The 14,952-nt window shown below is 40.4% G+C and overlaps 1 protein-coding gene across 1 annotated transcript in view; it reads right to left on the reverse strand.

Moving 5' to 3' along the window:
* The window catches only part of CDH18 (cadherin 18), a 564,188-nt gene that overhangs the window by 39,927 nt on the left and 509,309 nt on the right, over window positions 1–14,952 (reverse strand). The window contains exons 9-10 of the mRNA XM_035126031.3: window positions 7,843–8,030; window positions 3,464–3,717 (exon numbers count right to left, since the gene is read on the reverse strand). Of these exons, the coding sequence (XP_034981922.3) occupies window positions 3,464–3,717; window positions 7,843–8,030 (442 nt within the window). The remainder of the gene's footprint in view (window positions 1–3,463; window positions 3,718–7,842; window positions 8,031–14,952) is intronic.

The following is a 14,952-nucleotide window of genomic DNA, read 5'->3' on the forward strand; positions in this document are numbered from 1 at the left end:
AACAGGATAAACAGAGACAAGTGCTACAACATTGCATCACTTCTAATACATAAATGTTAAAACTTGGGGCTTTGTGCCAAAACTACACGTGATTGTGAAAAGACTCTGACCAAGAACTGCCAAAGTTTTACCATAGAGGGAAAAAATATTTCAAAAAAATTACTAAGTGCAAACCAACAGAGTCAGAAGAAAGAGCTGGAAAGCATGCTGGTGTACTCATACATGAATTTTGTCAGGTGAAAAGTAGCTGGTATAATAAAACCAGCATGCAGAATGAGAAACTAAAGAAAATTTCCTAGCACTAGTGGTAGATTTTAAAAATAACTCTTTTTAAAATCCCCTTTATCTTAACAAGCACTAGCGTATCTAATGACATGGAAGCTGACATTGTATGCTCTGTTGAACTCATAACTAAAATTTGATGAATTATAATACTGAAATCCAAGAAAGCAAGTATAAAAGGAGAAAAAATGAAAGGAGGGGAAAGCTGAATGGAAGACAATTAGAGTGGAATAGCTAGCATACCTTCAGATAAGTTAATTGCATTTTAACTCATCATCTCTTTGTCTATATCAAAGTGAAAACTCCAGGAGTCCAAGGGCACCTAACTCTGTAAACTTTACAAAATTGAGGTCACAATTTCCATTTACTCATTAAGGAGCCCTTCATTTTCCTCACAAGTGATTGGTCAATGAACTCTGGGTTGTATCCAACTAAATTTTACTCAGAAAAGATACAGTGAAATTAATTGACCTAAGTTAGTCTCTTTCACTAATTTGAATAGGTGTACCCTGAGCCAACAAAGGTCCGTATAGTTAAAGCTATGGTTTTCCCAGTAGTGACGTATGGAAGTGAGAGCTGGACCATAAAGAAGGCTGATCGCCGAAAAATAGATGCTTTTGAATTATGGTGCTGGAGGAGACTCTTGAGAGTCCCATGGACTGCAAGAAGATCAAACCTATCCATTCTGAAGGAAATCAGCCCTGAGTGCTCACTGGAAGGACAGATCACGAAGCTGAGGCTCCAATACTTTGGCCACCTCATGAGAAGAGAAGAATCCTTGGAAAAGACCCTGATGTTGGGAAAGATTGAGGGCACTAGGAGAAGGGGACGACAGAGGATGAGATGGTTGGACAGTGTTCTCGAAGCTATGAACATGAGTTTGACCAAACTGCGGGAGGCAGTGCAAGACAGGAGTGCCTGGCGTGCTATGGTCCATGGGGTCACGAAGAGTCGGACACGACTAAACGACTAAACAACAACAACAACCCTGAGCATGGCTAACATTGGATGCAATGGGTTGTGTGTGTGTGTCTTCTTTTGGGGGAAAATCATAGCATATAATTACTAACAAAAATCAGAATTAAAATTTTGTATATATTAGGAAAGTTAAGAGATCCAGTTTCCTTGTAAGGCAGGCAGATAAACGCCAGAATCAAGTAGTTTACTCAACAGCAGAACCCAGCACATGACACTGACGGTAAAAATGTCAGTTTGTCAATACTATGTTGCAATTAACCACTGTGAGCATTTTCCTTACAGAAAAATTATATGGAAATTTGGTGGTGTTTTCTGAAGGAAAAAAAATATATATTACATTTCCAAAGAAAGGCAAAAGACTTTCAAAAACACCAGTAAAATTATTCTTTTCATCCTTAAGGCTCTTACTAAACAAAATCTGAAAATGACATTTGATGCAAATTTGGATGTTTCTTCTCATGCAGAACATCTTATTTTAAAATAAGCTAAAAGTGTTTCAGTTACTAGTGACAGATTAGCCCCCCCCCCAGGTAAAATCAAAGGTAAGCTCTTCTAGTATGAGCAATCTCACTTGCCCCAGGTAAAAATTGCTTGGTTTTCTCAGCCTGCTGCAATGTGCAAAATGGGAACAGTGCAAATGCAGTGCAAACCTACTTGCAAGGATGGCAGATTGGCTTCCCGGGCACAGGGGCAATGTCCCAACCTCCCAACCTCATTTCCCATCCTGGCTTGCACCAGGGAACAAGCTCATGAAAATATCTTAGATGCAAGGAACTGCTGGACTTGTTGCGCCTATAGCATCTAGTCAAACCCACTGAGTACTCAGGTGCCCTTGAAAATTGTGGAGCCTTTGGTTCTTTGATGACCTGTGCATGCCGAGAAGCTCAGCTAACATTCCATACCAAAAAATCACCTCTCAGGAGCTGATTCAGAATGCAGCCAAGCCTTAAGAGCTGGAGATTTGTGTTCCAGACCAAATAATAATGAATTCTGGCAACATCAATGTGAATAATACTAGCCATACTTCTCGGGAGGGTTTTATACATTTCAAGTGTAATAAGAGAAGGGCAGGAACATTGTCTTTATGTTGTAACTTGACAATAGATAATAGCGGGGTACTGTTTGATAGCAAATATTTCTGACTTTCAGTGCATGAAAATGTGCCTTGGGATCTTAAAAATGGGATCCTGTAAAATTTCATGCTAATCATTCAGCTATGTTGATAAAACCATGCATAGAAGATATGTGTTAATTAACATCTATCTATCTACACACACAAACACAATTAAAAGTTAGAAATGTATCTACAGTACTTTCCAACACTGTTAATGAAAACCAGAAAATAATTTACAACCTTTTCATAATAAAAGGATTAGGTTACTGCAGCATATATCCATTACAGATTTGCATACCTTTTGCTAAAAGGGTTTTCTGTAATCTTACCTTGGTTTGTTTACCCTCCGAATTCGCTTATTTAGAGCGTTTGTTTACCTTCAACATTCAATTGTTTAGAGACAGCTACACAATCTTAATTTTTTTAAAAAGAAAAATCCCTCCCACTTCCCATAGGATCCAGAACAAACAAGCAAACCGACAAGCACACTAAAGACATAATGCTAGGTTTAATCTTTCATCTAAGCCGGAAGAAGCAATGCAATTTTCATTTTAGGCAAAGAAAGTTGATTCAGATTTGGAGACTTAAAACCCTAATCTTAAAACATTTGCATCATTATGCAACTCCATAATAACATCCCTGCAACGCTGGCGTGATTTCATGATTTGTGGCTTCATGCTGATGCCTTGTCTTAAACTCTGTTATTCTAAGTTGTGCAGAATGAATCTTTGAATATTGCATATTTGTCTGATTGCTTACAAAAGTCCAAGCTGCTGCACACAACCAACCTACCTCTCTGAACCATTAAGCACATGCTCTCCCATTGAAAAGGGATCGATGGTGGGGGAAAGTGTGGGTTTTGTGGGGAGGCAGAGGCTGCAGGAAACTTGGGTCACCAGAGACAAGGAATAGTTTTAACTCCCACATCAGAAATGCCTCTGGATTCACAAGTTTATGTTCTGTAAGACATCTGCTTACTGATATGGATCAAGGAAGTTTTCCATAGTACAGCTTTATGAAGATGACAGATTGCTCCCCGCTGTTTCCCCACCTCCACCCCATACTGGTTTTAGGAATATTCTAGCATACCTTACTACATTGTTCGCGCTGTCTGGGTCTTGCGCTGTAACTGTGCCCACCGCAGTACCAATCTCGGCATTTTCGTAAACATCCATGACATAGGAAGGCAAAGTGAACAATGGAGGCTCATCCACGTCCCCAACAATGATCTTCAACATAGTTACATCTTTAAAAGGTCCTAAGTGTGAGAAGCGGAAATCGAGGTGGGTATTTGCTCCTTCTATATTAAGAGTATAGGATTTCTTTTTTTCATAGTTCAGTGGCTGTGGGAAGAAAAGAAATGTCACATTACCACTGTGAGTTTGGGTTTAAGTTATTTCACAAAACGCATTATTTCGCTGCCTCATTTCCACCATCAGAGAGGGGTTTTCTAGCCTCAGAATTGCTTGTGTAATATAGTTTGAACAGACTTGATCACAGCATCCTTTACTGCACTTTAGCTGTAGCACCTTTATACTGCATTATAGTGGCAGGCTTTGGTAATGCTGAGTTTATTCCCTCCACTTCCTGTAGCTTGAAACTACGTACTAAGTGCATAATGGCATCTGACTCCTGGAAATAAATGAACACTCTTGAGTTTGCAATGAGATGATCACCTGCACCCGACTCGTGAAAAAGAGGTGTGCAATGCCCCCCCCATATTTTATTTGAATTGGAACCCATGCTACAGTGGCAAGGCACAAACTCTTAAAGGGAAACACTTTTACAGCAATATCTATTGGACTAATGCAGAATATATCTGAAATTAAATCGGACAGATGTAATTAATGGATGCTTAGGCCTGGAAGGCTGCTGGGTGGCCCAATTGCAATGCTTCTGTACAACAATCATGGCAATGTGGTTGGGATACCACTAATCATTGTGTATTACCGGTTGTGTTAGATTTATATCCTGCCTGATCCCCAAGGCACCAAGAGGCTTATGTACAGTGAAATGAAACTTGCCTAATTGACAGTGCACAGTCCTGTGAAAGATTGGTCTGTGGAGCTTGCAAAACTTACACATAATCCTATGGTCCTTGATTATCATCGCACCCATAAACACTCAGATGGGAGTAAGTTGGCTCAGCATCCTCCTATGAAGCAAAACTGGTAAGGGGTGCTAGGATCCAGTTCCTACAGGATTCTGCATGGGCAAAGTTCAGAAAGATATATTTGTAGCAAAGGAGTGGCCGCTTTCTGCGTCTATGGGGTGGAACAGGTGCAGAACCCTTGTGCTCCACCTTCATTCCTGGCAGCTAGAGCATGCTTGCCTGCTGGCCGCTGCTGGGGAATTCCCCTTGGCCGGTGGTATTGAGGGCGGTCTTCCCGCCAAAGAGGGAAAATGTGAATGGGCCAATCAGAGGTCCCGCTTGGGGGGTGGTGCTTTGCTGGCTGCCTAGGCACTGGCTGTTGCCCTGTCCGGCCTGGCAGCAAGGCTTAAAAGTCTGGCTGCATGTGGCTTCCACAGTGCGGTTGGCTGAAGAGCGAAACTTTCCTACCCACCCCTTTTTATCATTCTGTTTCCATGTCAGGCCAATTCTTGCCATGCTTCTAAAATCTATATTCATTTTCAGGTCCTGCTTAGTGTCGTTTTCCCTCTAGCTAGGTCTTATTGGTTTAACCAAAGGTTTTCTTGTTCTTCCTGATCTTGCTATGGTCGCTAATTGTTGCCATATTTGAAGCCAGGAAGGAATTTACCTGTAAACAAATGTTTTGCCTTTCCCATAGCAAAATGTCACAAATGGTTAAGGCATTGGGTGGAATCCTAGTCTTCAAGCATGGGATGAAGTGGTCCACCACCCAATATAGTATCAACATAGGGCAGATTGACCTATACTAGGTGGTGAACTGCACTGTAAAATTCAGAGAAGTATAGATTTTGAAGGATGGATGTGTTTGTTTTGTTTTGTTAATGTACTGTTTTGAAAAGTGCAGGTGAGTTAAGATCACTTTTAAATGCAAAAGGGGATTAAATTTCTCCCCATTCCTAGTTCTTGTTTTCAACAGTGAGCAACACTTGCCATAATTTACTAGAAGGTTACTTGGTGGGTAATAGCAATGGTTTCTTGCCACTGATAGGAACAAATATAAAACTTGGGTCAGCCTTTCGAGATCATGAGATCGTTCAGAGGTTTCTATAGTTTCCCATCAGTTTTATCAACGGGATCAACATTTGCAACACATTGAGGCCCAAGTGGTTCAGTTTATGTAGCACTGTTTCTTAATATTGGCATATTTTATGGGATACCCTTTGATGCTGTTCAAAAGAAGGCTAAGAGAGGGCAGTGTTTATATATTCCTTTTATTCTAGCTAGTCTGTGGAATGGCACTGAAAATGGTGCGTGCAGAATAATAAAACGCCAAGGAGGAATATGTATGCTAACAGATTTCTCTGTATCATGCTTTTCCACGATTGTTTCTCTATAAGTGGTATACAGGAGTGTGGGGTTGTTTTGCAGTGGGGTGAGGGAAGGTTAGTCTAAAATCCTCCCCCCCCCCAAAGAGGCAATTCTGAAGCACTTTTCTGAAGTGCTTATTTTCAGCAGCCCAAGTATAATATTAGCCCAGCACTGCCACATGCCCTTTTGTACTGAAGACTACAATTCTATATATGCTCACCTGAAAGTAAGTCCCATTGAACTCAACAGGGCGTACTTTTGAGCACACACAGAGAGAGGATAGGGGTGCCAGTCATTTGCCTCACTTGATATTTCATGTGGCAATACAAAAACGGTCTCTTAGTGTTTGTGCCACGAGGACAAAATGTGGGGTAGGTAAATGGGCATTTCCCACTTCTGATAATGTAAGACCAAAGGCAGCATTCACTCTTTGAAGAATGTGTCCTCCTTACACATCTCAAAAACAGATCCATTTCATCTTTACAGATCATGGCCCTCCTGAGATTCTGAAGCCATGGCCACTCTCATATTGTATAACAGAAGGTCCACTTTTGTCCACTGTTGTGTTAGAGACTGCACAGTTGTGACAACAAAATAGGTCACACTCAGCACAAGCTGGTAGGAAGTCTTGAACCCTGCTAAAAGACCTGTCCTGAGACACCCGGAGTTGATTATTTCCGACATAACACCCTGTACACAAACATGCTTCCATGGCATCAACACACATTTATTACAGCAGCTTGCTGCTTAGCCAATGATAACATAGGAATGGGCTGTGTTGTCTGATTCCTTCCCATTTCAGGTTCCATTCTGATTTATATACTTTTAAAAAATATTCTTTATTATCGTATTTTTCTGTGTATAAGACAGACTCCAAATTAAGAAAACACCGCTCAGCACTACCCATGTATAAGATGAGCCACAATTTTAAACCTATTTTTTTGTTTAAAAACCTAGTCTTATACACAGAAAAATATGGTAATTATTATTTTTTCAATACTTGGTACAGATATGACACCCAATATCATAAAGTGAGGCCTTGGTCCTGTATACCTGAAGGAGCGTCTCCACCCCCATCGTTCAGCCCGTACACTGAGATCCAATGCTGAGGGCCTTCTGGCGGTTCCCTCACTGTGAGAAGCAAATCTACAGGGAACCAGGCAGAGAGCCTTCTCGGTAGTGGCACCCGCCCTGTGGAACGCTCTTCCATCAGAGGTCAGAGAGATAAACAACTACCTGACATTTAGAAAATACCTAAAGGCAGCCCTGTTTAAGGAAGTTTTTAATCTGTGATATTTTAATGTATTTTAATGTCTGTTGGAAGCCGCCCAGAGTGGCGGGGGGGCAGATGGGCGGGGTATAAATTATTATTATTATTATTATTATTATTATTATTATTATGAGACAGAATGCATAATTTCAGGTAAATAAAGGCGATGTCATTATCAGCCCGTGACCAGAAATGCTTCGGAATTACATCTGACCACAAGGGTCTTTTGCAAAAGCAGAGGAAGTAATCTACCATTTTGTTTATTAATATAAACAATGAAGAGGTATCACATAATGGAGAAATATTTCTGCATTTTTGAATCCCCTGGCTTGTTGCTTGCACTCCATTGATTTTTTTTGCACTTCTTTGTATGCACCTTTCAATATAAAGCACACATTTTTTGTGAATCTTCTGATAAAACACACATTTTGTATGCATATTTTGTGCACTGAAACCACAGACGTTGGAAAGCAAAAGAAACATGTGTGAAGATAAAAGTGCTTTCAAAAATAAAAGCACTTGGGAAGCAAGTCACAGTCCTTACAAATGTTTGCTTTCTCTATTTAAAAAATGTAGCTTCACCCAACCCCTCTTTTTACACTTGGAGGCAGCTCTGAGCTTAAACACATGGAACTATTGCTGTCATTTCCAGTTTGGCCCTAAGGCTGTGTGCCATGACAGCCCTAAGAGAATTTCATGCCTATCACATGTGAGCCTTTTCTAAAGGCTTTTACTTACCTTCTTCAAGGAAATAATCCCTTCTCGTGTTTCTCTGTCAGTTGATATGGAAAAGACTCCGGAGCCATCCCCATTTATGACTGTGTATTTCATGTCTGCATTTGACCCCATGTCCGCATCATTAGCCTTGATCTTGCCTACTGCAGAACCAACTTGTGCCGACTCAGGAACATACAGCTGATAATGTTCTGGAAAATATATTCAGGCAACATTTCTAGCAATTCTGCTGCAATAACACTTCAGATTCTCAAACATCTCTTCTAAACGGGAAACATGATCGCTGAGTTTAGTGCAAATGCACCAAATATTATTTCACTAAACTGCGGAGCCTAGCTATGAAAGCTTTTCCTCACAGAATGAAAAGCACTGCTCTCTGACAGGAATAAAGTATTAAGAGTATTAAAAAGAACTCTGCTAGATTAAATCATCAAGGCATAGCATTCTGAATGGGAAACTCACATACACAGCATGAAGGCAAATGCACACTCCTGTTGTTCGTTCCCTCAAACAGATATTCACAGATTCAACAGCTATTGACAATCCACTGATCTATCTAATCCTTCTTAAAGTCATCTAAAATATTAGCCATCACCACATCTTGTGGCAGTGAATTCCATTGGCTCATTATGTATAGTGTGAAAAAGTGCTTTCTTTTGTCTGTTCTGAAATGCTAATCAATGGGGTGAACCTGAGTTCTAGTGTTTTAAGTGTTTTGAGTAATTTAAAACACAGCAAGCAAAATTTTAAATCAACATAAAGCATCTAAGATCTTATCTTTTGTTTCCCTGAATTGCTTGACATTCAGAGCTGTAGCAGCATGTATATCTTTCAGCCGCAAGAGAAAAATATAACACTTTTGTGCTCTCTTCATTCTCTCTTCCCAAATGGCCAAGGAAACAAGGGCTGTAAATTTCCCCGAGTTAAAAGCTAAGCAATTTTAAAAGCCTGGAGTGAATTCTCCGCCTCCCACATTGATGTGTCTTGCAATTGTGAGAAACTTTTACTACTCAAAACTTTATAGCACTCAGCCAAACCAGATTATATCTCAAATGAACATTCATGCACCCCACCAGCCGACCTTGATGTTAAAAGAAATAAAAGCTTATCCAGAGCCAAGGGGCTGAGAAAGGTGCAATTATGGCTACTATGGCTTTTGCAATGCGGCTGAGATAACACTTTTCAGTTCACTTATGCTACCCTGAGAAAATGGGGAGGGGGCATAATTACATAATTATTCAAAAATTAATATCCATAAGAAATATTGCAAATAGAATAGGAGAGGAATGAATCTTAGGGAAACCTAAAGTTGTACAAAACCATGAGTTTCATATACTGTATGTAATGTCATTTTTAGCACCTCCATTTTTAGCAGATTTTCATTAGCCAAAATTTGATTAATGGGAATGTGGTCTTTGACAGTCTTGATGACCTTCTTCTCCCATGGATTGGTAAAAGATATAGGATGGTCTATGTGCAGAATACTATATATGCAATATCTATCTGTATATGGGTCCCTCTCCATATGCAAGCAAAGTATCGACTGGGTTAAAATAAATGGCAACTCTACATTTCAGCCAAGCTTCTTCGATAAAGGGCACACAGACCAGATATGAAACCTACTCCTACTTTATGAAGCAGGGACAGGTCAAATATCTCAAGAAAATATTGGACAGAGTGTGAAATAAAGACAAAGCAACATGAAAAATCAAGAAAAGAAGAAATCATTTACAACTGTTTTTGCAATAATAAAATCTTATTCATACCTGGGCAGGCTTACCTAGACATGTTTTGGACTGTAATATTACTCTGCTATAAAGGCTGTATGGATTAGTCATCTACAGTTTATTCCAGTTCAATACCAGATTTAAGAGGTGTTTCTGGTTATGGGGGACTTCTATTTCCGGATGGAATTATTTACATGTAGGGCAAATCTGTCTATTTCAGCTTCTACCTGTTTCTCAATTTTCCAGTCTAAAGTTCAGTACATATTTCCCTATCCAGGTTTGTTTGTTTGTTTTTAATGTCTTCATTAAAATTCACCAGCATTTTACTGCAAAGTTCACTTAATATACACATTTCTTTATGTGATTTTGCAATTTTTTGAAAACTGATTTTCACTAATATGACAATTTTTCATTCAATATTTTCAGCAATATGTGCATTGTTCTGCACACTTTACCCTAGTACACGCACTTTTGTACACATTACTTGGTTGACTAACTATACTGCAAAATTCAGAGACATGCGAAATTTAAAGGACGGCCGTGTTTCAATTCATGTATTGGACAGTGTGATTTTCATAGGCTCGCCTTTAAATGAGAACTGAATCAATTTTCTCCCCCAACCTTATCAGGCTTTCTTCTTGCAGGAACCATTAGTTGTTTGTAGATAAATTCCAACATGCCAGCACTTGCTCACATATAGGGATCTCTGTGGTTGAGGCAGCTATGCACCTGAGTGTCCCAATTGCACAAAGCCCTTACTTGTAAAGAGAGAATTTCTCCACTGACATTCATGCACAACATGTGGTTCTTACAGAAAGACCTCGAGGCAGGGAGGAGTATTAAAAGTGTGACCAGTTCCACCAGCAACATGGGTATGCCCTACATCAGGCACCCCCAAACTGCAGCCCTCCAGATGTTTTGGCCTACAACTCCCATGATCCCTAGCTAACAGAACCAGTGGTTGGGGAAGATGGGAATTGTAGTCCAAAACATCTGGAGGGCCGAAGTTTTGGGGATGCCTGCCCTACACGCATGTAATATATCCATAGGGCTATTGTGAAGGTTACATGTGATTTGACCACGAGGACTTCTCCCTGTGTGTGGCTCTTTGCTGCCAACATTCTCTGGCTGGTTGAGGGCAAAGCAGTTGTATGCCTCTCATCCTGGGTTGGTTTGGGAGGTTGCAGAAATGTAAGAGGGATCATTTTGGAAATCCCTGCCACAAACTTTCTAATGAAAGAAGAGAGACCCTCACGTACTAGTCCCCAGACTAGCTGCTCAAGGGTGCCCTGGTTAGCTAGTGGAGCCTAGAGTGATATATGCCACATACGTCTCTAAATTTCCACGGTGTAGACAGCGTCTGAAGACAATTTGTCTCCTTAACTGTGTTCCTCCCCTTCTCAATTTCACAGACCGCCTGTCTTCTCATTTGCGATCACATAACATTCATTCAGCAACTGCTCACATAAAAAAATAATTATGGAAGCTCCAGTTACGACTCCACAGTTAAGTTTGTGGTGAGCTGTGCACTTAAAGTAGGAAATAGACTTCATTGCCATGCATAAAGAATACAGCATATCTTCATAAAAAACTATACCACTTATTCTTTCAAGCTTCAATTCAGTAAAGCGTTTAACCGAATGACTATCACTTAAGACCATGCTTATTAAAAGAAGGCACATGCTTGAAAATTACATTTCCTTGAAGAAAACCACTAAAACAGGCTTTTCATACTGGTTGTGGTTTCTTAGAATTTACAAGTAGCCCCCTTAAGTAAATTTGTCAAGACAATTTTTAAAAACTGGGGGCAGGGCAGGGAAGCAGGTTATTGTTTTGTTTTGTACTTGTTCTTGTTTTGATTATGTATTATGTATTTTGATCTTGTATTTTTTTATCCTGTGAACTGCCCTGAGATCTACAGATGAAAGGTGAAATATATCTTGTGTGTTGGGCCCCCATGACCACCCGTTCCCTAGGAATTAAAGAATTAGACAATAAACAGAATGTTGATTCTATGGGATCAAATAAGGCTACAACTTTATGGGTTATAGATGTGAAGGTTTGGCCCTAGGCACTGGGCTAAGCCTCCACAAATACCACTCCAGCCCATCTTCTAGGAGTGTCTCTAAGAGTGAAACCAACCAATAGTAGTAAGCTTCTGTAAGCACTGTGATATAGTAAGCTGCTATAAGCATTGCTGAACAGTTTTTTTAAACAATACACAGTGTTGTAAACAACAACAACAACAACCTAGTGAACTGATCAAAGACAAGAGTGTTCCTAATGAATAAACACTTGGTGTCTGAAACAGTGAGAGGGACTGACTCTTTTCCTCTCTAAATGATGCCCGTTTCCCCTTTGAATTTAATAAAGAGAAATGGCCCACAGTCAAAGAGTGCTGTAGACTAATTAACTAAGTAATTTACAAAACTAAAGAGTGTGCCACGAAAGCTTGTTCTCTCATTCCTTTGAGACTTTGGTCTTGTTAATACATTAGCAGAGCAATGTGGCTTGATCTTACAATGCTCTTATAATGACTTAAGGCAGGAATCATGTGGGATGGGCAGATCAGGTGGACACTACCCATGTCAGTATTGGTGGAATTGACTGGGCAAATTGGGAGCTGAGGTTCAAGTTGCCTGGACTTCAGGAAAAGGAATGACAGGGGTGGACAAGGGGACGGTGAGGTGTGCTTTCCTGCGCATCAATGGGAATAAAATGGAGCAGCAGCCAAGAAATAATAACAAGGCAATTTAAAATTATTAAACTCACAGCAAGATCTTCAGAAAAATGTTCAGGCATAAAACTAGGGTTGCCATATTTTAAAAAGTAAAAACCAGGACACCCCAAAGATTGTTGATATTTTTTTTAGGAAGCCCTGAAATTCCGCCTTTAAAATCGGGGTCAGACACAGGCAGCCCTAATAAAACCCATGAATGGAGTTGGACTGACAATGTTATAAACATCCTTGCCACTGTCCATAGAGTATGTCATGCTTTTCAGTATTTTCTATAACCTTCTTGACCTTGCCATTTTGACTCGGTTTAGACAGTGGCTCGGTTTGCATGTAATACTGAGTCAAATTATCGCTTAGCGTGAAGGCGCAAGTATGCATTTAGAAAATAATGGCTCCTTCACTCCTTCCCTGGTCCTTCGGATGCCATGCAGCAGATACCAAACCCTAGTTTGACTTAGCATTCAGTACAAGTGAGGCCAACATTTAATACTCACAATTGTGGAACTCTGCCTGTCTATTCCTCCTGTCCCCTACATTTGATACTTTCTATATAGACCCATTTGAAAGTGTATGTTAAAATGACAAAGCTATCTTCTTTGGACAGGTCACAAACTGTCAAACATTTATCATGCCAAAGAGAAAACCTGCCCCCAGAATGCTTTCTCCTTCAGACACTACTCACCGCTGGCTCAAGCACACAAGCGGAGTGGAGATTGTAAAATGCTATGCTGTCCTCCGAGGCTTGTATTTTTTAACACTATTTTTCTATGAAGGGACTTGTTTTCCCTCCCGAAATAACCCAGTGTCTTTGCCTCAAGCACACTTGCTAGGCAGGATAGTCCAACTAGTTATCGTCATTCAGGAAGCAGGGATCCCGGCAGATTTTGTTCATCTATTACTTGAGCCAGCTACCTCGGCCACCAAAAGCATCTACAGTGGAACCTCGGTTTATGAACACCTCGGTTTATGAATTTTTGGTTTATGAACACCATGGACCCATCTGGAACGGATTAATTCATTTTCCATTACTTTCAATGGGAAAGTTCGCTTCAGTTTATGAACGCTTCAGTTTATGAACAGACTTCCGGAACCAATTACACCCATGCTTCAGTTTATGAATGCTTCAGTTTAAGTACTCCGCGGACCCGTCTGGAATGGATTAATCCACTTTCCATTACTTTCAATGGGAAAGTTCGCTTCAGTTTGTGAACGCTTCAGTTTAAGTACTCTGCGGACCGTCTGGAATGGATTAATCCACTTTCCATTACTTTCAATGGAAAAGTTCGCTTCAGTTTATGAACGCTTCAGTTTATGAACAGACTTCCGGAACCAATTGTGTTCATAAACCGAGGTATCACTGTATTTTGGTCTCTCCACACCTTGCTCTAGTCTAGTTTTCAGCTGAGAAAATTGTTCAGGGTCAGCATGCTGAGAGACTCACCATCTAACCTCTCCAACTCCTAGCCAGCTTTGCCCTTAATAAAAGGTGCAGGGCATTTGCTATTTTTAAATAAAGAGCAATTAGTTTCAAGTACATTGAAAACTTGTTGCATGGAGTATTCATTTGTTCATATGAGGAAGGAAAATCAATGTCTGGAACACTAACCAATTAAATGAACTCCTATCAATAATTTACTATTCTCTAAGGAGGCCAGATGAAAAACTTTATGATCTACCTGAAGAAACATCTGCAGCCTGAAATTTAGCAAGGTCACACACTTGGTATTTGCAAGATATGGAGCAGGCAAAATTCAGAATGCCTAAATAATGCTTCTTTAGTCACTAACACATGCTAGCCTGCACCAGCTAGTAATGCCAATTGAACTTAGTAGTCCGTACTTCTGAGTAACCCTCCTTTGAATTGTACTGTGAACACCATTCATTATTTACAGGTAGGTAGCTGTGTTGGTCTGATGTAGTCAAAACAAATTTAAAAAAATCCTTCCAGTAGCACCTTAGAGACCAACTAGGTTTGTCATAGGTATGAGCTTTCGTGTGCATGCACACTTCTTCAGATACACTGAAACAGAAGTGCAACAGAAGGGAGGAGGGGGGGATAATGTCAACTCTTTCAATGGAATTGTAACTCTCTCAATGGATATTATTTTTTTTGGTGGGGCGTGGGGGGATACCCCACCCATCTGGCTGGGTTTCCCTGGGCAATCTGAGAATCATAACAAACAAAATCATTAAGAAAAAGAACCACAAATACTATTTTTAAATTTTATTTTCTGACATTCATAGCCAACCTTCTTTCCCTCTTGGAAACAAAGATGGGATTCCGATGATCCCCACACTAGTTTTCCCACTCAGGCATTGATAAGATGCAAGCCTGCTTAACTTCAGCAAGATGGTGGGCTCATATGCCTTCAGACCATACCTTGAGGCTTTGAAGCTGTTTTGTCCTTGTTCAGGGTTGAAGTAAGCATCTGGTGGCAAACCAGTTTGGGATGTGGATCTGTCCCCCCCCCCCAAAAAATGCTGCAAAGTCATTTTTTTGGGGGGGTGAGCAGAGGGGTCATTTGACACAGTGGGGAAAGTGTGTGACTGCTTAAATCCCCCTGCTTGCCATTATGACCCCAGTTACATTGTCCCTAGGTTTTTTTGTTTGCAACTGGGCGAAAGCACAGGAGGCAGGGGAGATAGTCA

Source organism: Zootoca vivipara, chromosome 8 (assembly GCF_965207765.1).
Source record: "Zootoca vivipara chromosome 8, rZooViv2.hap1.1, whole genome shotgun sequence".
Lineage (NCBI taxonomy): Eukaryota > Metazoa > Chordata > Lepidosauria > Squamata > Lacertidae > Zootoca > Zootoca vivipara.